Consider the following 26,600-nt stretch of genomic DNA (forward strand, 5'->3'; position numbering starts at 1 on the left):
CACATCACAACAATTTCAGCCCTGCACGTGGTTGTAAAGTGTATACAGATTCCCCATGGCACAAGACACCTGATCAAAAAAAAAAGGAAATGATGCTATAACCTTTGATTTTCTTACTGAAAAGGCGCTTTACATATGGAAGGGGAGAATCTCCTCAACCACCACCAATGTGCACCTGGATGATGTGACGGCAGCCATACTGCCGCCAGAACGCCCACCACACACCAGCTTATTGGTGGAGGGGATACAGAGTGATGAAGCCAATCAATATATATTGGGGTTTGTTTTGGAGGCCATGATGATAGACAGAGGCCAATGTGCAAATTTGGCCAGGATGCCGGGGTTACAACACTACTCTTTTTTCGACAGGACATCCTGGGATTTTTAAAGACAATAAAGAGTCAGGACCTCGGTTTAACGTCTCATCCGAAGGACGGTGCTTTTTGACAGTATAGTGTCCCCGTCACTATACTGAGCTGTTAGGACCCACACAGACCACAGGGTAAGCACCCCCTGCTGGCCTCAGCTCTTCCAGGAGCAACCTAGTTTTCCCAGGAGGTCTCCCATCCAGGTAGTGTCCAGACTCAACCCTGCTTAGCTTCAGTGGGGAACCAGTCTTGAGCTACAGGGTGATATGGCTGCCAGCACTACAGTCAGTAAAGTAGATCAATAAGTGTTACAATACAACGGTACAGTGTCCTAACCTGGGTTGTTCTTAGGGGATGTGCAACCGTTGCAACCGCACCATGCCCAGCCCTTTAAGGGGGCCTCACATCCTCTACTCACTCTAGGCCCCGCACCATACTAGGTATGGCCCCAGTCCTAATCTAGAGCAACAAGTGTCTAGTCTTTTGTTTCTTTGTCTACAGAAAAACGCTCAGTCAATCAGAACTAGATATACACCAATTGTTAGGCTTAGGGTTAGAATAAATATTTTCATCTTATTGTCGATATTACAACTGTATACTATTTTCTATAAATAAATTAGAAATACAAAATTTAAAAAACAAAACTGTTTTAGGTTACGTCAATGGGAAGCTAAACTGAAAAATACAGGAAATATGCATGCACACTTAAATATTGGATATTTAATACAGATACATTTAATACATACATCAAACTGAAAGTAAACAAAAAACACTTATCTGTAAATCAGACTCATTTGGGCAGCCATTACTTATTTAGGCAGCCTCTGATTGTTCACTACATTCATAACGGACAAATCTGTGGTTGCTCACAAAGAGTAAACCAGTGGATTTTCACTGTGAGAAGCAGCCAGATGTCTCATGAAATAAATGGTACCTACATGCGATATCAAATGACTCATCAAATACACTTGGCTTTCGCAGAGTTTATTCGGCACGCTGCCGCCCTAACAAACGTTCCTGCTATAATAAAAATGCTGAAAGGCTCCCTATCGCGTCTTCCTCTGGGACAGTGGCGAGCAATGGTACTCACCTCCAACTTCCACTTTGCCAGCAACTCCTCCCTGGTCCTCTTGCTAATGTAATAAGGGTCACCGGCCTGGAAGGTTACTCTGGGCATGGGTCTTTGACGGAGGCTGACTTCCCAGCCCACACCCCCACGGAGCCTCCCGCGAGCTCCCTGTTTAATGGGACAATAGAAAAAAAAAGGAAAAGAAAAAATTAACGACTTTGTCTCTCTCTTTTTTAGTGTGCTTATCTATCTGTGCGATCCTTAATAAGAAGAAGGGGAAGTGGGAAGAAGGCGGTTAGTCTGCGAATGATTTTGGAGCGCTTTGCGAATGGGCTGGTGGGGGACTGGCAAACTTGGGAACTCATCGTTGCAGAGAGGGTTCGAGCCGCCCGACAGATAGATCCCCCCTCTAACCTCCAATCTGGACACGACCAGTGGAGAACAGGGACCCTCATTTCAAGCAGAGGACCAAGTGTATTTGATAGTTCACAATTAGTGTACCATTTCTTTCATAATCAAATGGCTGAAAAAAACAGGATCCATGGTAATGTCGCCTTCCTAAGATTTTTACTTCTGAGATCTTCAGCGATTAACGGAAAAGGTCGAATTTTCAGACAGAAACACGCAAACGTACACACATATATCACAGACAGGCACACAACAGGAAGACAGTTTTACCTCATTCTTTGCAGAGTCCCCACCCTCGTCTTCCTTGTGCTCCACGTCTAGAGGGAAACAGCCACAAGAAGAAGCGATTACCTGAAATGTTTCTGACAGTCCGGATTTGTCGCAATGGAAATCTGTCTTCATCAATCTGCAGTATGAGACCTCAATGGTATTTTTACATCAACAGAAAGTAAGTTTCACAAGGACTTTATGTAGAAGAGCAAGCATGAAATTGCCAAAATAAACTATTCTCATTTGTGTGCAAAATGATTAACTTGAAAAAGGGTTTAAATAAATAGCTGAAAAGCAAAAAGAAGCAGAAAGAAGGACAATTTTAGCTTGAGGGCTTTGTGTTACTGAATAAAAGTCCCATGAGAACTTTAGAAACTGAGTATTAATGTCAGTCAATCACTATCAAAAAGACCTATTGGGTTACTAAATGTGTACTGTGAAAAATGCCACAGGGCGATATGTAATTACACATATAGTATGATGTCTTCTTTTTGTGAGGCACCAGAATATTACCATTTAAAAAATACCACTGAGATCTATAATGCATATGTGACTGCATATGTAATGCATATGTGAGCTGTACAATCTCTCTTATGATTGGCTGGACTGTAAGCATAAAATCTGATTGATTGATTGATTGATTAAAGAGGAAATGGTTTAAAATGCATTAGTGATTTAAAATCTTTCAGAAACATCTATGGTAACAAAAGTGTGAATACTCAATATGTAAAAACAATGTATATTATTAAAAACAAACTATTTGTGCATTATGAATTGTGCTTTGCATGTCAGATTTTTGAATGAGACTTTGGTTTATAATTCTGTGAATCATATTACTTGAATGATTGTGAATCAATTCTGCTTCCAGTCATTTCAAAATGTGTCACCAAGTGTCATTTCAGAGTAGATATTGTATAAAATAAGTCCTCATTCATATGGAATTATATCACTCACTGCACATATCGAAATGAGCCATTGAAAATACCGTATCACTCGACCACTGCTTTTTATATCACTTTCATTTTTTTCAGTATTTCCAAACAGTTTTTAGCTTCATTTTTGTAATGGTCAGCACTTTCATAGACTCCTAACAACAAAATAAATTGTAATTATACTCTTACACACAAACTAAATTATTGCAAACTGTCAAGGTCAATCAAAACATGCAGGATATGACGTGACCTCAACATTGAAACTAGCCAACAACAACGACTCTGACTCATTATCATAGTGGTTTTGACATCTCTGAAATTCACTCTGTTTTTGCTGCGGGGGAGCCCCAATCCAACTAAACCCCATAAACTATATTTTTAGACTTTGTACTCACAGTAGGCTATATAGAAGTTTGTTTTAATTAGCATGTTGTGCTTTAACTTTCTGTCTGAAATATTGCATCATACACAAATTATACAGCCCTACACATTTAGATACATATTTTGACACTGTGACACTGTGATACAACTTTTGACACTGTGCTGTGTATTTATTCCTATAGTTCAAACAGTAGAAAAACAATGCATGATTTGGTGAAATGTATACCTTGAAAGCAATGCAAGTGGCTTTAATTCTAAATCAAAACTGCATTAAACCACATAAATGTAAGCTAAAAAAAAAAAAAAACATTTTGTATTGTGTCTCATTGTGTCTTTGATGGCAGAGGCAGAAATATAGTGTTTTTCAGATGGCGTGTCAAGTTAAAAATAGCCCAATTCATTTCATTGTGCTCCATTTAGCTGCTTTTGAATTGAAGAATTGTTTTACTCTTTTTGAACACCGCAAAGAAATCAGGGCCTAATAATGATAAATATTATAACAGACTAGTCTGTCTGAACAGTAAAGCATTACCTTTGCAGTCAATAAAAAATTATTAGTTACAGCCTACTATTTTTGGAATAACTTCCCCAACACTATCATACTTTCTTTCTAATGCTGTTCATCTTCTGCACATTCCACAGCGCCACAATAAATCCTCCCAAAATTATCCTTTTTTGCCCTAGCATTGATTTATACTCTTGACGTCTCCACATACAAAAGGATGTAGTTCATGCCTAAACAGCTTTGTCTTGGCTGGGTTCAGCAGGTTAGGTCGAGGTTAGCCAGAGGCTACGATTACCAGTGACCTGAAACATTAGCAGGGCTATCATGATGATTCATGATTCAGGAGTACTGAACCTCCCTTCTAACTAGGGTTTGAGAAAGACAATATTACTGAGAGCTCAACAAGGCTTTCTAAAAGCACACCCACAATTCCAATACAGCATCAATTAAATATGGCCCCTAAAAAGCCTTTGGAAGATTCATTCCCATTTAAGTCAAAAACCAGCTACAAAACAGATTCACTGATTTACTGTAGTGTTTAACAGAAAAGTATTTTTCAGCAAACCTTTCATTTTAGCTTGAAGATCAACATTAGCATGATATTCAGGTCAAAAGTAACGTTTCCCATTAAAAACTTTCCCACATCAAAGGGCCAGTGAGCTGTTCTCCTTCTGAGAGGATTACATAAGTTACATAATAAATATGAGCAATTAAAGACAGATGTTTATTTGCTAAATGTCAATTAAACTTAAACTTTGCCACTGAAATCCCAGTAATGTGTCATGAAAAATGTTTTATGTTGTGTGTAATAAACATACTGTTTCAAAAAAACAACTTTCTTCTTAGTGTAAAAGGTCATGGGTTTGATTCTGAGGGAATGCATGAATTAGTGAAAGTGGCTTTAAATCTAAATCACTACCAAATTAAATGGCATGTGCATTTCAGCAACAAAAAAAGTAAATAAAATAAAATAATCTCTCTGAAATGTTGCACGTATATAGCCATGCACATATAGATAGACATCTTTGACCGCTGAGTTGTGTTATCCACTGTTTATTTTTAAGGTGGCCGAAGTATTGTGTTTTTCTAGAAAGTATGTCACATAGACTCACACTTACTTTTTTGCAATAAAGGCTTGTTCACACCAACCCGAATGTTTAGTGCAAACAATTTGGTGCAATAAATATTTGAATTTGAATCTACATCCGTTAATTCGGGTGAACATGAACATGTGCATGTTGTCAATGCGAACATAAAAAAATATATATGACTTTTCTGATATATGCCTAAATTACCAAGGCATTAAAGAGCCTTAAACGATGAGTCCTAAATACCTAATTTTGATAATCATTAAAGGAATAGTTTACTTAAAAAAATCTGTCATCATTTACTCACCCTCAAGTTGTTTCAAACCTGTATGAATTTATTTCTTCTGCTAAACACAAAATCAGATATTTTGAAGAATGTCGGTAACCAAACTGTTGACCCATTGACTTCCATAGTATTTTTTTTCCTACTATGGAAGTCAATGGGGTCCATCAACTGGTTTGAAACAACTTGAGGGTGAGTGAATGATGACATAATCTTAATTTTCTAAGTGAACTATTCCTTTAAGTATGGCCAATGAACAGGGCAACTTCGTGGGATTTAGACCAGGCTTACAGGCAATCTGTAATGGCATATTCATGATGTCTCTATACTGACATGATGCCAAAAGAAGTAGACAGCACCCATTTTAATAACCCACTAGCCTAAAGAGGATCTGTTTGAAGTCTATCAAAGCTCCATCACCCAGCCACATCACAACACTTGAGTGTCGAGAGGCCATGGGCAGAACCCAAGAGCTTGTTTTCTTCACAAGAGCCATCAAAACCCTGCCAGTGAAGTACCACACACACCCAGCCAAAACAAAAGGCCTCGACCCTCGAGTCCTCTTCGCATTTACATCATGTGCAAATCCTCTCTCGCTGCATCTTTCTTTCTCTTCCTCTTTTCTCCGTCGCTCGACGGGAATAAGCAGGCCGTCGGTGCGGTGAGGAAGGGGTTAATTCCCCCGAGACTGCCAAGGTCAATGGGTTTGTGAGCGTGGTTGGCACGCTGTGCCCATTGAGCCTCCAGCATGCCAGTTTGTGCACATGCCAGCCTGCGTGTTCAGAGCATTCAGTTCCATGTCACTGGACTGAAGTCTATCCTGCGTCCTCAAGGTAAAAGGTATAAAAAGCGACACAGGTATCGGCAGATTTGCCAATTCTCTGTCAAAGCAACATGGTTCTTTTTGACTCTAAGGAGTTCATGAATCAATAAAAGCTTTGGTGGTGGGATTGATTTAATAACTGACAAAGGTGTGTAGGTGTGATTATCTTGTATTGTATAGTATATTGATTAGCATCAGTGTTGTTGAGTTAATGAAGTCTGGCAAATCAGGGTCGTGATTTTACATGGTCTTCAACACATTGATCAGAAACCCAAGAGCTACCCTCTCTATTAGAGATGCACTGGTCGACTGGCCATCAATCGGCTCTAAACAAATGATCGGCAAAAATATGTTTTTTTGTTTTATTTTGGCCAATCTCTGTCCAGGACTTGAACTACGATAACAACACAGGCCAGAGACGGGAGAAAATACTGAACCAGGTGTTCGCGAATCGCGATGCTCGAAATATTGGGAGCAAATTATAAATATTAAATTGAGGATGCAGGTATCTCTGAAGGTAACTACTTCGTTGGCATTTTCTTTTCCTCTTATATCTCTGTATAATGCCTACTAAAGTGTTTTATAAGCACAGCACTGCTTTGTGTAAAGCAGTAACCAACGCTATTGCGCTGCTGCTCCATAAGCGCCACCTACTGTCAGAGAGTGAATTCGCTTTTTAGTCTGTCTGCTCTTTTTGTTTTGTGCAGGTATGATTTATGTAGCATAATTTCACTAAGCTAAAGTCAGACCATTCTATTTTTGCTTTAAATTGAAATTATACAATCTAATTCAAATCAAAAACAACTGCTCATGATAGATGTGTGTAGTATTTTTGTTTGGATCAAGATTAAAATGCAGTGGTTGCCACTAAATTCAAATGGCTACAGATATTTTTGTTTAAGCCTGTTATAGAGCAAATGAACAACAAATAAATTTGCAAACACAAAATACTTTCTTTATCCCATATGGTAGCAGTCTTTAGAAAAGGTAAAAAAATGTTGTATTTTGGTCGAAGATTGAAGATTGATCACACTATGGTCCGACGAGAGGGGCACAGAAAGCACCTTTAACATAACCAGAACACTTCAATACTCCAATACTCTTGAACTGTCACACGAACAGTTGGAAAATAGTGTGAAATGACAATTGCCACGAGTCCGCAAGTCCATATCAAGTGTGTCATGTGTGGCCGAAAAACCCTTAACATACTGATTCAGTCCGTGTAAATGCACCTTTATAGCACTGTTAGCAGTGCTAACAAACAACATGCTTTGATTATTTGATATGTGACGCTTTACTGGATTTCCAATAGCATTTTACATAGGCCTACAAGTTGGCGTCTCTCATCATAAAGTGGGTTAAGGGAGACTGATGTAGGATCAGTGTGTAAGTGCCCTTGGCATTGTGCCATTCACCTGGCATGGCCCCCACTGAGAGAGTGGCCACACAGACCTGCTGTCTCTCTGTGCACTACACACAATCAAGGCAGGCTGCCAGGACGGAGACGGCACTGTCTACCCAGCCTTCACTTACTGCTCTCATCAAGGTCAATGTCTGACCCCAAAGTAAGGAGAGAGAGAGAGAGAGGTCTGATAATTGGCATCGCCATCACACTTGGGCACAAAGATATTCAGGAGTATCGCTGCACCACTGATGAACCTGCAGTGCCACAGCAAAAATACAAATTTTAGCCAAGCTGTGTGCTTGTGAATTGATAAAAATGGAAAAAAATGCTGTGCAATAATATATAGACAGTAGTCAACATAATTTGTGTTGTCTTAAAGCCAGGGACACACCAAACCGACACCAAAGAACTAGCGCTGATGAAAGCTGACTGTGTTGTCTCCTCGCGTCACAAAAAAGTTGTGTTTGAACACACTGAAAGGACAACAGCCCAACTAACACACGCATTCTGCGCCTGCATGTAAGGAGATATCTGTCTATTTCTGCAGATAGATTTGTCTATATTCGTCATTCAAACAGGAAAACCGACGCTGCAGGCTGCACACACCGTAATCAAAGCAGCGCGTGCTTACCGTTTTTAATATCAATCATGCTGATAACTTTCTTTATTCCACTTGACTCAGGTAATATTCAAATATTCGCCCAGGAACACTTGGGTAAGATGACGTAAAATTAGAACAGCCTTTCTGTCTGTGCCGTCTTGACTTCTTTGTGCGCTGTTTTGCTACTATTCTCGTGCACTGACTTGTTCGCTAAACTGAACAACAAATCAGAATTATCTCTCTCTCACCGACGGCCCAACGCTGTTTCGGCCAACAAAACGAAACAACGACGTCCGACTAAAGCCAACGGTGCAGAACACACGGCCTGACGGACTTGGCGTGCACTAATATGCCCTAAATATGCTGGAAATTTTTTATTTTTGACAGGGGTAGTTGGTGCCCTCATTGGAAAATCAAAATCCTATAAGAAACGCTGCTGGAGAGAGATTCTTGCCAAATTGCTTCTGTACACACAGTGTGGGAGGCTGATGTCTTTTGTTTGCAAATTACATTTTTGGGAGCGTAATTACCCTGATTTTCATATTAATGCACTCATTTAACAATAATTATTTGTCCTTCAAGTCAATGGTAGCTGCAAAGCCTCCAAAACCATTTTACAATCCTACTTGTTTTGTGACTAAATATTGCTATTTTTTTTTAATAATTATGATGACAAGTTCTTGGCCCTGGGCCCACAAATGGCTCAGTAAGCAGACAGCTGTGAAACATGATGCTAAGGAAGGTTGAGAATAACTCACATTTAGTGGGCCGCTCCAGTTTCCGTCTCCCTCGTTTCTTGCGAGGCAGAGTTGGCAGTGTCTCCTCTTCGTACTTCTCCGAGTCCTGGCTGGCGACAAATCCGTTCTCCAGGGATGGGCTCAGGCTTGAATCAGAGGAGGACTCAGCCCGACAGCCCGACTGGCGTGGGAGCCCGTTTTCCGCAGCATTCTTGTCCAGCGTGGGGTGGCGACCTTCACACGATTTGTTCTCATGCCTCTCAACATCTCCATTCTGAGACAGCAAAGACGACTGGAGCTCCGCCCCTTTGTGCTGCTTAGCCACGCCCACCCGATGATTCACTGGCCCGTGTGAACACTCCACCTGCACCACAAAATTACATAAGACTGTCATGCATTGCTAGTCTATTATTAATCAGAAGCTCTATTAAGCATCTCCCTATGGCACAATAGATTCAATATTTTAATTATATTTGCCCTCTAGCACACAACACACCAAATTTACCACAAACAATCCTCTTTTCATGATATATAAAAACTATATTATTAATATATTATAGGAGTCCCTGAACCGCAACGTAATATATATATATATATATATATATATACCTGTATGTAAAAAAAAAAAAAAAAATTGTGGCAATTTTTTTCTAGCATTTCGAGATTAAAGTCAAAATATTTTGAGATTAAAGGGATAGTACACCAAAAAATGAAAATTCTGTCATCATTTACTCACCCTCAAGTTGTTTCAAAGCTGTATGAGTTTCTTTATTTTGTTGAACAGTAGGAAAAAAAGATACTATGGAATTCAATGGGGTCCATCAACTGTCTGGTCACCAACATTCTTCAAAATATCTTCTTTTGTGTTAAACAAAAGAAAGAAACTCATACAGCTTTGAAACAACTTTAGGGTGAGTAAATGATGACAGAATTTTCATTTTTGGGTGAACTATCCCTTTAAAGTCGAAATAGTTTGAGATTAAAGTCGAAACATTACGAGAATACAGTCTTCCGTAGAAGTTGCGTGTGTGTGTGTGTGTGTATTCATAACGGTGCACTTGTGCAGTCGAACTGCCTCGTAAGTAACTTCTACGTAAGACTGTATTCTCGTAATGTTTCGACTTTATTCTCGTAATGTTTCGACTTTAATCTCGAAATGCTAGAAAAAAATTGTCGGGAAAAATTTTTTTCACAGATTTTTTATCTCTTTTTTTACAGATTTTCTTTTTTTTTTCTTACAGATTTCTTTTTTTTTTACGTTGCGGTTCAGGGCTTCTGTAATATATGTACCAGGAGGGGAAAATAAATAAATATAAACTCAAGTCAAAGATGCTCTTCAGCAACCACTGTCGCGTATCAAGCAAATAGTAATGAATTGGAATAATTCTAAACGAATGAGTCACGAAAACGAAGTGTTTTTTAGCTGATCCATGTTATTGTCGTGTAACAGCGGGTTGTGCACATGACATTATCATATAAGAGCTGTTCGCTCATGGGGACCCAGGTTTGATTCTGATCTCATGTCTCTGTCCCATTCCCATCTCACTTACTTCCTTCCTTGTCAATCATGTGCTGCCGTGTAAATAAAGGCAAAAAGGCCCAAAATAAAATCAAAAACATTAAAATGGTTATGAATCACATTCTAATTAAAGAGTAAGACCCAATTTGCAGTAAAAAGTCAAATCTTTTATTTGCAGTCTAGGCTCCATCTTTCATCTGCTCTATATGAGGCCATTTCCGATGTCCTTGCCTTGACATCTAAACTATCTATCTGAACCATCTAATCTAATCTGAAACAAAGACGACACGGAAGCTCTCTTCCTACACATTAAGTGTAATGGGAGTACAATGTTTCTATGCATCTGTCTACAAAGAAACACAACATAGCACAAAAACAAACTACCATCACTGCAGCATGCGAGAGCAGAGATTTAAAGCTTCATAAACAACACAATTATCATAAAAGTTGCTCATATGATGACAAAGTCCACAGATGTATTTGTAGATGTATGTCTTCATGAGAAGAAATAATGTCTGATTCATGAATAAATTATTCTTTTGAGTCAGATCTCTTCAATTAATCAGATGATCAATTTCATAAAACCGATCTGTTATATTTTTCAGTTTATCTTTTAATTTTAGTAATTATGATGTGTGCTTTTGTCATTTTTTTTTATATTTCTACTTCAACTTATTTTTTAGTTGCCAAGACAACATTTCTCATTTTTAAGTTGCGATTTTTAATAGTTTTATTTGAAATGAACAATAACACTCATGTTCACTCACAATCAGACTAATTTGATTCTCACTGACTCAATGATCTGGTCACAACAGTTAAAGCTCACTGGAGAAACAGATTTTAACTTTGGCTTAAATTTGGTGTGTGTTCCTCACATAAAGCTATCGTATAACTTCAAAAAGACTTGGAATAAAGCACACAATGCATTTGAACCATTTTCATGATCCATTTTGTAACTTTGCAGCTTCAATCCTCATTTACTGTAATTGCATTGAAAAGTACGACCAGCACATTCGTTAAAAATTCTGCTTTGTATTTGACAGAAAAAAGCTTTTGTCATTTGAAAAAACTCAATTATTCACATATTTTTCTGTTTACTTAAAGTTTTGTGTCAGTGACATTACCGTGTCATTTTGTGCACATCCCAGACACATTTTTCATATACACCACTGTTCACAAGTTGTTTTGTTTTTTGTTTGTTTTGTTTATGTTTTTGAAAGAATTCTCTTATGATCAGCAAGGTTCCACTTATTTGATCAAAAATACTGTAAAAACTGTAATATTGTTTTTAAATTAAAATGACTTTTTTTTATTTTAATATATTTTTTAAATGTAATTTATTCCTATGATGGCTTAGCCATTACTCCAGTCTTCAGTGTCACATGATCCTTCGGAAATCATTCTAATTGGTGCTCAAGAAACATTTCTTATTATTATCAATGTTGAAAACAGTTGTGCTGCTTAATATGTTTGTGGAAACCGTGATAAAATTTTTTTAGGATTCTTCGAAACTTCAAAAGAACAGCATTTATTTCATAATAGAAACCTTTTGTAGCATTCTAAAGTTTTTGCTGTCTCTTTTGATTCATTTAATTGCTTTCGTTCTTTTTTTAAACCTTACTGACCTCAAGCTTTAGAACGATAGTGTATGGATGTATGAAAATGCTGTCAAGTAACCTTAAATAAACAAAGGCCATGTGCTGTATGTCTATATATACTGTACAGCAAGCCATTAATCTACAACCTCGACATACATAATTTATTGGATTCAACCACCTGCTTAGCATGTCCGCGGAAAGCCAGACTGACACGAGAGGCTGGCGATACTAGAGACAAACAGACTGGGAGCCCTTGGAGAGCCGTACTGCCAATCTGACAGTGGCATTTCTCTTTAGTGGAACAGCTGCCGCTTCGCCTCACTGCCTCGGATGTCAAAGCCATTCTCATGAAAGAGAGATCGAACAGTGATCTGACACAACACAACCGTTACTCTACTCTAGTGAAAAGAAAGACACAATCTCCCGAAGCAGCTGCTGGATTGTTGGATCTTGTGTTCGTTCTCAATCAGGAGTGATTGTGTCACTGTCTTGTGTCATGTGAATGATGACGGAAGGTTTAAAAACAGTCAAGTTGTTCAACATCATACCTTTGATGTTCTAACTTGTCGTAGCAAGACTTTTGAGTTTCTACTTTCTTACAGTGTGACTATTTACTTTCTCACTATGACTATTGCCGTTAGATTTAAATGAGAATGAAATACAACAGACATGAATAATCCCTCAAATATTGTGGCTTGATGAGGAGTGGTATATTATTTTTTTAAGCGATTTATGGACTAATTTGTGGACTTATGATTCTTGCATGACGGAAATGGGGGAAACATTCCATAGACATTAAGGGAGGGACAGGGACCCGAAACATTCTAGAGACCAAAATATCACTAAGAGGCTCTTGGGATAGAAAGCAGGGATTACAGACCAAAACAAACAAAAAAAGTCAATGAGAAAAAAAATCTGTCTGATTTGTGAAGATAAAGAATAATGTTTCATGGTGTTTATATTTCAGGAACCAGATATAAATTCTTCTCATGAATGGTTATTTATTGTAAATGTGCACCAATTTGATGATTACACTCTATAAATCATAACTGAATGGGAAAACATATATATATAATAAAATGATGAGCTGATTATGGTTTCAAAATGTCAAAACGTACGATTCAACAATATATTTTTTGTGATATATTTTTAGAATACTATTATGACCCAAACACAGCAAAAATATGTTGTGAATATGTATCTTTAATTACACATTGTAAAATGAACCAGTCCGTACAGACTGATTGGTAAGTCTCAAAAACCTAAAGTATGCATCACAGTTTGGATTCAGGTTCATTTAATTCAAATCTGTCATGAATTACAAATGGCTCTCATTAAAAAGAACTGAATCATAAGGGGCACTTTTGGTGAATTGGGCTTTGCGATCTTTCTTTCTGCCGAGATGATGTCTAATGAACCGCATATGGACAGACATATCTTCTTTTATGTTCCACAGAAGAAAGTCAGACGTGCAAGTTTGGAACAACTTGAGAGTGAATAAATTATTAACTTTTCCCAGAACTTTCATATTTAGATGAACTGTCCCTTTAGGAAGGCCATAGCAACACCCTAGCAACCACTCAGGAAACCCAAGAACCCACATAGCAAAGTCTTGGCAACCACCTATCTCACCAAGCATTGCAGTGGCACGTCTTTGCATGGGAAACTTACTGTACACAACAAAATTTTGATCTTAAGTCCTATTGAATACAAAAATGCCCGGACCATTGTAAAACAATGGCGCTGGCTGCAGTCCAGTGATCAAAACAATGTGGTATGCTTTGATATTAGTACCTTTATGTGACCTAGAAACAAATCCCCCTCATGTGTATCTGCCGCACAGGATTTTGGAAACACGGATGGGGGTTGCTTCGCAAGTCATACTTCCATGTCTAAAATTAGCACTGTGGAAAACAATGCTATTATTGTTCAAGATTAAAAAAAAGTTCCGGTCATCTCATCACTCTCCTGATATGTCACTTAGAGCCTCGTCTTCCTCAGGCGGCTTCACAACTCCAAGGCATTTCAGCAAGGTAGTCAAACATAGAGCGCTAACACAGTTCCACACATCAGCACTGAGCACCTCTATGAGAGATGACTCAAACATTATTCTATCTGTCTTCACATGGCTTACATTTCACAGAGTAAGACATCGCTCTCCTTGCAGGACTGCAATTATCTGTTGAAGGAACGGGATAGGAGGATAATACAATCAGAAAGTCCTCAGGGGGAAGGCAGGAGAGGATGTAGGGCAACCGAACATCCACATGCCCTGACATGCCCTCACTAGATTAATTATGCAAGAGCGTGGATTATTTTCAAAAACAGGAATACAGGGGGGTTTGGACGTTTATCTAGGGACTGGACATAAAAAAAGAACTGACTTACTCCCAGTATTCAATCCTCAAATGTCACAATGTCCGGGACAAAGGTTTTATGACTCCTCCCTATGACCCAATGAATAGGTTGAACTGTAGAGGACCTTGGTGAGGTACCAGGAACCGGGACCACATCTCCCAATTGGTTCCTTCCCTAACAACAGCCCTGAGTGGTTTGTGAGGAAGGTGCAAAACAAGCAGGAGCACAAACATTTAGGTCCGCAATACACTTTTTTTTGCGACGTGCACAGCGTTTCGTGTTAGACTGTATGATAAATTGTAGCCGAGACATCTAGTCACAATTCACCTCTGACAAAGCCAGTCGTACACTGTACGAAAAGCAGAGGGAGCGTCTTTCTGTACTCGCATTCTCAAGATCAAGGAGACAGATGAGGCAGATTGTGAGAAGTGTACAGAGTTTTATGCTAGATTGTATGATAAATTGTAAACTGACTTCTAGCCACGATTCAGCTAGTCGCTCAACCTCAGTCCAAAACAGTGAAGCACCATACAGGCTGAATGAACAAAGTGGCGTTGATGAGTTTGAAGTTTCCTCAACATTTCTAAACGCACACATCAGTTATTGTAAATGGAAACTCAACCAACGATGTTCATTCTCGTGTTACGCAGCACGTTTGAGCTTCTATAAGAACCGATGAGGTTTGTTCTCGCGAGTCAAGCATGTTCGGTAGAGCTTGTTTATGTTCACTGATCAATGTTTATATGTGAATAAAAGCCTAAATTCAATCCGTTCATCATATAAAGCGATCATGTCTCATCGGAAAATTTGGACAAAAAGGCTCAATTCTTTAGTTTTATGATCTCTTTATGAACTTTTGAAGCATCAAAGTGGAAGTTGTGCAGCTGTCAAAGGAGGGACAGAAAGCTCTCAGATTTACCGTAATTAAAAAAGATCTTCACTCGTGTTCCGAAGATGAACAAAACTCTTACAGGTTTGGAATGACTGATAGATGTGACATTTTTTGGTAAACTAACTCTTTAAAAACTGTGCAAACAGAAGGAAAAAGTGCAATCTATATTCTAATATTTCTCTATATGAGGCATGGACTTTATTCAAGACATAAAGAGACAAATGTGTTACTGAAAATTGCATAATAAGCAATCTTCCAGAGACTAGGGTGAAGTTAGTACAATGATTTGGGATAAATTTGATGTCATTTAGTGGGAAAACTATGTGAGTGGCGCTCTGAGTCGTGGCAGGATTTTGAACAGCTGTTGTATGTACACTCATAGAAAACTGTGTGTTCAAAATTCATCAGTCCTATTGTTTCATCACACGTGAGAAGTAAGAGCTGTCACACTCCAGAAGCGCAACCTAAATTTACTGACACTGCTAAGAGTCATCGCAAAGACCGTTCATTCACAGTTGGTGAATATGTCATACTAAGGTGATCAAAAACTTTTGCTCAAACAGAAAAATCATGACTTCACTTGTAACTCACTTTACTTGTAATGCCCAAGTGAAGAGCGATATTTTGATCCCTAGATTATGGCTCGGGTCTCTCTCCAATCTAAGTCTATAGGAAATCGCACTTTTGATCAATTTCAAACAATTTGTCGGGTGCCCCCGTGTCAATACCAGCAGCCACATGTTGGCCTGTTTACCCGTTCCCAACCACTGCCAAGACTAGCGCCTGGTGGATAAACGAAAATAAAGCGAATCCCAGGGGAAGTTGGGTGTTTTGTGGTTTGGTTGAGTGTTGAGAGCTCAGTCTCCAGGATACTCACGGGGAGGTGCTTGCGCTTACGGCCAGGCCGTCCAACCTTGCGGACAGGAGCGCAGAGTGAAGGCATCTCGTCAATAATCATGGTGTCCATTCTAGAGCTCTCATTCTAAACAGGTAGAAACACACAGCATTAACCATTACTGTTCAACCAGACCCTTTACTGGATCAAAATCAAGCTCTGCATTAAATTATGTGTGAACTGGCACTTGGATTATAATGTGGATTTGAGACTCGTCATTGGTAGATATATTGTTCAGACTGATTAAGTGGCTGATTTTAAGTTACTGGAAAAAGATTAATAGATAATAAACAAACTAATTATTTAATTATTTAAAAAAAAATATTGAATACTTTGTTTCATTCCAGAACTTTTCAGAATACATTTATAATAATTACAAGCTATTTAAATTACACAGTTTTAACTAGAGATACACAATATACAGTTACCATTTCTGTCAATATTTACTTTTTTTTATTTATCAGTATCTGTAATTATTGGATATTTACACATTCTTTCGCATTTCTCAATTTTTATATTTAGATTACATTCGCATTCATCTAACACTCACTTAAATTTAATCTTTAAAACACAAACAATTCAATAACACTGTTTACTGTAATCTATCTCAAAATGAATATCCATTTTTTATACTGTAAATTATGTTGTAATGCCTAAATTTAAAACAACTGATATTAGCAATATATTTAGTGATTTATTTTTAATGTATTTAGACAGTTGAGTTTAATATTGGCTATTTATCGGTTATCATATTATCAGAATCGACCACAATTATAATATCAGTTCATTCTTAAATTTTACAGTTTGTAATCTTAACCTTTACACACCAAAATATGCCAGCAGACCAGCACACACCAAGACTTGAATGAATGAGATTTTTAAATGTCATACTACATTTTGCATTCACAACAAGGTTATTTAGAAAATGAGAAAAGCCCGCTTTTGAATGGCATCTTCTTTTTAGCTGAGATAAAGTGAGGGGTGATACAGCCATGAAGAGATTGCGAACTCTCTTGACACAGTTACAAAGACATTCAGTGGTTCATTCTCTCCCCTTATTCACTTTCTCTTTGTTTAACACAACCGTGTCTTCCCTCCTCAACAATAGCTACTCTTCATCCAGCCAAGCACCCTAGGGTGAACGGGAGAGAAAAGATGATCCTAATGTGGCTGCAGCTTCGGGGCTGGACTGAATGAAACCACCGGCTCTGAATCAGAATGATAATGAGGATGCTGTCCCAGTCTGCCATGACTACCGAGAAGTCCCGCATGGCCGAAAGATGGCGGGACTCACCACTGGAATTTCCTATCATTAGTGCATAATGAAGCCGATGTGTACGAATAACATCTCGAGTTTCAGGATAAGCATTAATCAAAGATGCCTATATATGTACAATTCAAATATAAAATAACAGTTTCTACATGAAATATATATATATTAGTGCCGTCAAATTGATTAATTGCTGCATCCACTCACAAAAATATTTTTTTTATATATGTTTATGGTAGGAAATTTACAAAATATCTTCATGGAACATGATCTTTACTTAATATCCGAATGATTTTTGGCATAAAAGAAAAATCTATAATTTTGTATCAATGTATTATTGACTATTGCCACAAATATACCTGTGCTATGACCAAAAAATGTATGTCTATTCATTTTAAAATCATAGTTCTGGAGATTAGTGCTGTTTTAGCATTCTGGTTTTTCTGTGAATGTCTTCCCACATTTATGACAACAAATAACAAATCCTGCTAGCCTCACACAACGTTCTCATTACAACATACAAATAACCTAACCAAAAATTTAAACAAACAAAAACAAAGGGTGTGCACAGAAATCGACATTGCCTTGTGTGAACTCAGTAACACTGTCTACATCTTTGCTCTATTTCTGTCGGCAGCCGGTTATTTAAGGCAAGAACTGTTGCCAAGCAACAGGACTACGAGCGTAGCGCGCGGCTCCATGGGTGCAGGGGCGGGGAAGAGCGAAATCCCCTGTAAATCAGGCATACGCCAGCCTCTCCTACACAAACCAACACCCACGTCACTAAACACAGAGCAGACACTATCTCTCACAACAATTCACTCATGTTTACTAATCATGTTCACCGAAGCCTCTACACTGTCACCTGATGGCCCTGCGGTGGAAATGAATCATGTCAAATTATAATGATATATTGAATGAAATATTGTGTATGATACTGATGGATTTGAGGAGAGAGTTAAAGGGATAGTTCACCCAAAAACAATTATTCTGTGGAGCATAAAAGAAGATATTTTAAGAAATGTCTCAGAGGTTCTTCAATGGAAGTCAATTGGCCCCAAAACTCTTTGTTTGCCAACATTCTTCAAAATAGAATCTTCCATTGATGAAAGAAACTTATACAAACTTATATATGAAAACCTATTTTTGAGTGAACTATCCTTTTCATTTTGAAGTGAGACGTCAAAAATGGAAAATGAAAACATAAAATGAGAAATAATGTGGCGAATCTGCGTTCTTCTGAAAAGAAAAATGTTTAACAAGTACTCCATCTTGTATAAGGTGGCACATTCCACATTTTGTCGTTTCTCCATGTGGGTTTTACCTGTGACTTCATCAACAGAGGAGTAGAAACCATTATAAATGAGGACATGTCACCTCAACTTTCAAAAATGTACATTATTTCCCATTGTGACTAATGGCCAAATGTTAAACATGAAATAGGTTCCATAATTACTATATGACAAACTGGAATGGTAATTATGAGTTTCTATAACACGGAAGTAAGGTGTTTTTTTTGTGGAGAGAATATGTCGAACTGCTGTAAACTGTAAAACTGTTTATAATTAGGACAATACATTAAAATAATAAAAAATATCTGGAAGCGAATGACACCGGAAGCCAGACACATTAAAATTACAATGGCTGTGCCTCTCTTACAGTATCTGAACAATAAGGTGGATAGCAACACTAGATAAAACAATAAGAAAAAGTCATTATGCAAATGCTTTATTAATAATCTTTTTTATTAATTTATTGTGACGTTAGTCAGATAGTTATTTAACTCTGTGCTAGCTGAACCGTATTGTATGTCTTTCGTTTATTTTAGATTATTTTTGCTATTAACACTAACAATAATCCATTATATGAATGATTAAGCAGAAATATTATAAAATTAGTGGTCAGGTGGTACAAGTCGGAAGTAGTGCTGGCAACATATATTTACAAACTTTTATGTTAGATGCGATTAATCGATTTGACAGCACTTGTCAGAAGTTTACATCTTGTAATTACTAAGTCAGAATCTTGTAATTACGGTAGTTCCAACATGCATTGAACGTAATTTAATGGAACCTAATTAATATAAAAAAAGGATCATGAATATTAATTAGGCTACATAAGGATTGCATGCTGCATGAAGAGTAACTTTACATTACGTGACCACCACTTTTTAAATCATTCCAGCGACCCTGGTCATCTGATGCGTGAATATAGTAAGTTGTTTTCTCTTCAAAGTTAAAGACTATTTACAAAAGACCATTTTTTCATATGCAAAGTTAGCATAAGGGTTTTAAAAAGCCATGACACTTCAAGTGACAGATGTGGTAACTAGCCTTATTTGAGTCAGTCCACAGCAGGCCGATCATAAAAATGTCCAAGGACTCATTAACCTCTTACCATTTGATTTCCGTTCGTGTCACAGTTGAAGTCGGAGCTCTTGAATACACTGGCGGTGGTGACTGTGTTGGACGGCATCTCCAAATGAGTGACTGTTGAATACAATGCAAAAGTCAAAAAAGGTTAAAAAAAAAATAAAATAAAAAAATGATGACCCTCCTTCTTTAGGATCCCCTGTGAAAAGGAACACCATAATCAGAAGACACAGCACGCAAACATAACATTCAGAATAAAAAGACACATTAAGAATATCAGAATTATACAATCATTATGAGATCCCTCGTTTCACATAAAAGGTTGCTCTCAAATAAGTGAGATGAGATGCTTTTAAATGTATATGTAACAGACTTGTTATAAGTGGTTAAAACATTGACGTGTATGCAAATCATTGGGAATAAGAAATTAATAAGATGCGCATTCAGTGTATGCATGAGAAATCGACCTTAATTAAACATATTTTTTCAGTTTAATGCACCAGATAATAACGTATTGTTGAGTTGTCTCGTGTTCAAAATGTATGCATTCTCCTACTGCGACATGAAAACCCTTCTCATGAGTGAAATATGAACTTAGCTTTATGGTATTTCCTATTTTTTTTCCTCAGAGCAGTTTTAAAGGCAGATGAACATTATATTCTTCACTGCCATGTATGTGTGCTTCAATGTGCTTTCTGTGCAAGTAGGACACCAAAGTCCCATGAAATTAGATTTAGAGGTCAATAAATTAGGCGAATCTATCGTTAAAGGAATAGTACACCAAAAATGTGAAACTCTGTCTTCTGAATTCTTTACTTACTGTAATGTCGTTCCAAACTTGTATAACATCTTTTCTTCCAGAGGAAAACAAAAGAAGAGGTTTATCAGTATGTCCGTGCTGCTCTTTTCCAGACAATGAAAGTAAATGGTGACCAGGGGCGGTGAAGCTCCAAAAATAAAATAGAAAACATCATAAAAGTCACTCAAATGACTTGTGCGCTATATTCCAAGTGTTCTGAATTAATTTGATAACTTTCGTTGTAAAAAAGACCAAAAAAAAAAGTTGTTGAATCTCATTTACATATATGTATATATTAAAATATGGTGCGACAAGAAGCAGGTTTGACATCAATGATGCCAAATGACATTGGATTTGTTTTGTAATCAATCACAATGCGGAAATCTGAATATGATATATATATAGTATATAGGCCTAGGCTATATATACAAATGAGATTTGAAAATTCAACGGTTATACAAATATGGCTTCAGAAGACTTGAATTATAGACCAAAAGTGCCACTGGTGACCATTCCCTAAATGACAGTATTTAAATTTTTGGATGAACTATTCCTTTAACTCTTACAAAACATTCACACTGGTAACCATACAGTAGTTTCTACAGTACTAACAATAACTGTAACTGGTATTTTGACGAAGCCTAAACTCTCCATAGTAAAATTATACAAGGGCAATGGCGAGTCATTAATATTCAATAACTGGGTAAGATGTGTCACACAGGTACCCAATCACAAGGTGTTAATTGATCACATGTCTATCACAGTCTTATAAATGCATAAAAAGCTCTTTTAATCATCCGCTTACTCGGATTATTCGTCGCTTATAAATGACTGTCATTTACAATAGGCCACGGCGGTTTACAAATGAAACCCTCTCAAAACCTAGGTGAGCTGCCTACCTAGACAGCACTTTTGGGCATCTTAAGCGTGTCTTTTTTTATTTTTTGGGCATCATAAGCGCGTGCGGAACGGAATGGTGGCCAAAAATGCTGTCTAAGTAGGAAGCTCGTTAGGTTTTGAAACACATACCCATTGTTTCAAATCGAACGGATTGACGAGGCGCTACAAATGAACGCTCATCAAGTTCAAGCGCATATCGCAGTGCATTAATCGCACATCTGTAGGACCAGGAAAAACCACTGGCCACATCGAGCCGCCCCCCTCCGTATATCGCCCCCAAAAAAACTGGGAACCCCACGGTGGAGACTTATTTCGATGGCGGCTTTAGGTTTTACACAAGCGGATCGCAGTGTTAATTACCCGCTTCGCCAAGTTCCAGGCCTGACCCCTTTATGTTTTCGCTGACTCCCGGATCCTCCTTCTGCTTCGCTCTCCCCGTCCTCCACCACCTCCCCAGCCGGCCAACTCTCCTCCAGATGCTCCGCTCACACTGACTGCAGAGGCCAGCGCTCCGGCAGCAGCTCCGCGCGGGTCCTAGAGACAGTTGGGTTACGGGTGAAGTAGAGAGTCATAACTGAACCTTCACCCCCCTATCTATTTTCTAAATGCTATAGATCTTGTGAACGATTCAGTATGTTTTTAATCAATAACGTCATACCTGTAACTTCCAGTGAAAACACACACTTCTCTTTTTGGTGACGTATGCAGGACATCTCCAATCAATTAGTCAGCTTAAACCCCATATTTGTCAATAATCTGTTGCACTCAGATGTAGCTACAGGATGTCACAATGTGGGAAAAAATAGCTGTCCTTTCGTTTCATTGTGACTTTAAGACCTTTTGGAGGCTGCTGTTATAGCCTATGTTCGCACAGAGGCAGAATACAGTCTTGTTTGTCCTGCATTATGTCCACAGTTCAGTTATTGATGAGCGTGACAATATCATCATGTAGGCTATTCAAGGAATATGGCATATTTACTTTTTCGCAAATGAAAATGAGGCTGTGACATATAGCCATAGCGTCCATTCAAAGGGTACTAACCCTAACCCCTGACATTAAGCTAATGCAATATTGGAAAAAAATGTCATCAAATTCTGGGAAACCATTTGTTGTGAAAATTAGACATGCTGTTTCACCTTAAAGTTGGAATGAAATGGAAATCCACACTATTTCTGTTGTAGTCTGTACACGATAAAATGTGTTACTTGTGGTTTCTTTGTATTAATTATTTGTGAAATTTACTTGCAATTTCCAAGTAAATGTGAATTATAGGCTACACCTATTTTTTTTTTCAGTGTTTAAAAATTAATAAGAGAAACTCTAATGCTCATTATCGGCTTAACATTAAAAGAGCCTGTCACATTTTTGTTAGATGTTTGGAAGGCATCATATTGTTTACACATTAGCTGGAACAGGCCTCAATAATAGGCCAGAAACAATCTCAGCTGCAGTCAAGTCAAGTAAAGTCATCTTCATTTATATAGCGCTTTTAACAATGTAGATTGTTTCAAAGCAGCTTTAGAGAGATAAACGTATAATTTAAGGCAACAGATTGTTTTGGCTTTATAGCGGTTCTTGAATAATGTTATTTTCCAGCTAAAGTTAGTTTTGATTGATTCACTTCAGTCGAAGTGATCATTAGCTGTAGGCTTACTCGCATAACTGGAAATTGGAAATACCTGCCTGGGGGTGTTACAAAGATGGCCGTCAATGCATAGACTTGTCCTGTAAGTGATTTATGTATAAGGTCTATGAGTCCCTGAGACTTTTTCATGACAAGCCCATTTTAGGTAAACAAATGGTAAAAAGAAAAAAAGGGAGGGAGAGGGTTGGTTACGAAATCTCACAGAAAACTGCTTGTGCATACAATACAAGTTATTCTGCCTAACTTTTATGTGTGCCGCCCTAAAAAAAAAAAGAAGTCACGTGAATGACATGGAGTAAGGAGTTGGGAAAGGTACAATTTTCATGGTTGTCCGTGGCATAAATGTTTTGTAATTCAATCAGGACTGCTGCTTAAATTAAACATTTCATTTGTATGTTTGTATGTTCAAATCACAGGGTCCCTTTGAAAAACATGTCTGAACTCAATCCTACAGGAGATGATATACTGTATTACTCAGAATATTATTCTGTAGACACACACACACACACATTCATTGTCCTTTGAAGTTTTTTTTTTACCCTTTAATAGTTTACAAAAAGACAGGGGTGACGTAAACATAAATAGGGACGTAAACCATTGCAATAAATGATTGTATACAGCAGCAAAAACCCTCAAATGAAATAATTAAACAGTTTGTGGCTTCATCTGACAGTTGGTTTTTAAAAACAATAAAGTTGCTGGAGAAACTAAAACCTGATGGTCCAGATTTAGTTTTTGAAATAGTGTTTCTTCAAACTTTGATAACATAGGAGGTCCTCTATTGAGGGCCCATCTGTAACATATAAATCCGCAATGATGCTTGAAATTGATTTCAAGCAGGGTTCCTTCCTCTTAAACTGTATTGTATTTCAACCATTTAAGGCACCCCATAATTAGTTACCCTCTCTGTGGACTGCTTCAGTAAATTCATAATCAATAAACTGTGGTTTAACACAGAAATACACAGAACAAAGACCTAAAAGACACACTACAGGTTGGCAAACAGTTTGGCACAACTTTTAAAGGCAGAACAATATATTTTTTTTTTCCAAAAACCACAGGTAAATAATGACTGCATTCCGACTAAGTCACATACTAAAACTCCTATCTAAGGGCTGACTTGCACATGTGCAGAATTTTTATTTTATACAGCACTTTATACAGTACATCTAGGCACACACCTACATCAGAAGATTGCATTCATATTTGTAGCAAATGTTGGAACATAATCGAACTTTCAAACTTGCCATCTGAGAGTATTTCGTACGGTCATTCAAGCTGTATTATTTCTTGCAAATTTAAACAATGCCAGTAAATTCCCAACTGCTTTTTTATATTCCTTTCATTGAATCACAGAACAAGCATTATGATCATGTAAAAATCGATTTGAAAAGCAAATATATAAGATTTCACCCACTATAACAGAAGCGACACTTTGTTTTCCAGTGTAAAACATTGAATGAGACCTCACTGTTCATATTGTTGCCATTCAAAAGACCTTCTTATGCAGAATTACAAGCTTTTTAAAAAGTATTAAACAGTGAATGAATCATTACACCTACTGACACCCTCATAAATGTCAAAGAATCATAATATTCTACACCAAAAACTCACTTTAAACTGTTGCTCAATGGATTTATCTAATTTAACATTCAAATGTTAGCAGTCATAAACAAAAGGTATTTTTTTAAATAATGGTAATTATTATTTCTTATTTGAAACCAACCTAACAAAGAACAAATCACCAGTATAATAAAGTCACATATGTATAATAATTAGAGAAATGTAATTATCGAACCTGAATTCCTTCTGATTCAAGTACAGCAAGTCGAATTCATTCAAGTCTTCCTCATGACAATAAAGCTTTAGACTCTTCTTAACACTGCAACACTACAGAAATTCTACTTTGGTAAATCATAATTATTACATAAAATGTCAAAATTATGACATGCAGTCATAATTATGAGATAAAAAGTCAAAATCATACTATTTTTGTATATTATTTGCGATTTTTCTTTGACACTTATGACAAAAAAAGTCATGATTTTGACTTATCTCATAATTATAACTTGGCATGTAAATTTCGATTCTCTGTCAAATTATTTTAATGTCAATTTTTACTTTCTCATAATTGTGCACTGTAAAAAAATATTTTCACGATTTGACAACTTTCTATCTTTTGTCAAATCAACTTCGATAACTAATGTGTGAAGATAACATACTATTTAGAGTTTCTGTTTATTAAACCATTCTTCTTCATTGTATTAACTCAAATTTTTAATTACAACGAACTCAAAATTTTAAGGCAACAAGGTAACTTGCTTTTTTAAGGTAAACCAACTTTTTTTGTGTCACTAATTATTACTTTTCACAATTTTTAATATTTATGTAATATTTTTAACTTTTTACCTTATAATTATGACTTTTGTCCTCATTTCAGCTTTTATGTCAAACTTTTGACTTTTATATCATCATTTTGTTTTATGTTATAATTACTACTTTTCATTGCATATGACATCTCATAATTTAGACTTTTATCACGTAATTATGATCTACCAAAGCGTTTTTTTTCTTATGTGGCAGAAATGGGCTTCCATACAATACCGTTTCTGTTTACCACCCTCAGACATTCCATAAAGATTTTATGACCTGTGCTAATCTTTGACATTTGACCTTTGGGTGGGTCAAAGTAAATTCCACCAATTTGTTCACAAGTATTGCTACCGTGTTCCTCTCTCAACAGTCCCTGAGCACTTGTTTCATTTATTTCACACAAATATACACAATAACTGAACTCAATAAAGCTTTTTGAAGTAACTTTTACACAGAGACGTGTGCACTCGAAGATGGCTGGCTAAGCTGGTTTATGGACACACGGAACCTATCCGCAGTCCATCAAAGTCCCTTTATGCTCTCCGGAAATACAGAGAGATACAAATGCGGTACTCTAAACTAAGAGGCGATACTGAAGCGCTAAAACAACGGCCACAACGACGGGCTAAACTTAACACAGTAGCAGAAATCCCAGACAAACGGCGAGCTCTACGAGACGTCCCTGATATATGGTGGTTCTGATGCGTGTGATGCAGAAGCAGCAGTTTGATGATCAGAACACTATAAGGAGCGACGGAGCAGGCATAAATGTCGCATGCAGAGCAAATACGAGCCCTCTCCATCTATCCAGCAGAGCCACTCCATGCATTAAAACACAAAAATCATCACTAATTATACAAAAAAGCTTCCTGCGCGGGGAACATCTGGAAAAATAGCTACAGCTTATATCGATTTGAGTGAGTGACGTCATGAAGATGCACAGTGCGTTCGTTTCAGAGAGTAGTAATCACAAATTCATAAAGTTTTTTTTAAGAAAGCACAAACAAGCCATTCTCATGGGTAACATGATAACAATGGGTTTATACAGATAGACATAGAGCTATATTTATATTTATATATATATATACTGTATATATTTATATACTTC

At 37.3% G+C, this 26,600-nt stretch overlaps 1 protein-coding gene across 7 annotated transcripts in view; it reads right to left on the reverse strand.

Annotated features, from left to right (window-relative positions):
- dnmt3ab (DNA (cytosine-5-)-methyltransferase 3 alpha b) overlaps positions 1–22,253 on the reverse strand; it is a 49,947-nt gene extending 27,694 nt beyond the window's left edge. For 4 of the 7 annotated variants that reach the window (XM_079634008.1, XM_079634007.1, XM_079634006.1 and 1 more), the window contains exons 1-7: positions 22,132–22,253; positions 21,834–22,007; positions 19,800–19,891; positions 16,115–16,219; positions 8,892–9,234; positions 2,116–2,162; positions 1,459–1,605 (exon numbers count right to left, since the gene is read on the reverse strand). In XM_079634008.1, coding sequence (XP_079490134.1) covers positions 1,459–1,605; positions 2,116–2,162; positions 8,892–9,234; positions 16,115–16,219; positions 19,800–19,891; positions 21,834–22,007; positions 22,132–22,186 — 963 coding nt within the window. In that variant the 5' untranslated portion in view covers positions 22,187–22,253. The remainder of the gene's footprint in view (positions 1–1,458; positions 1,606–2,115; positions 2,163–8,891; positions 9,235–16,114; positions 16,220–19,799; positions 19,892–21,833; positions 22,008–22,131) is intronic. The other 3 variants (XM_079634011.1, XM_079634010.1, XM_079634009.1) reach the window with 1 other exon arrangement.
- Between the last annotated feature and the right edge of the window lie 4,347 nt (positions 22,254–26,600).

This window comes from Phoxinus phoxinus (genome assembly GCF_949152265.1).
Source record: "Phoxinus phoxinus genome assembly, chromosome: 13".
Taxonomy (NCBI): domain Eukaryota; kingdom Metazoa; phylum Chordata; class Actinopteri; order Cypriniformes; family Leuciscidae; genus Phoxinus; species Phoxinus phoxinus.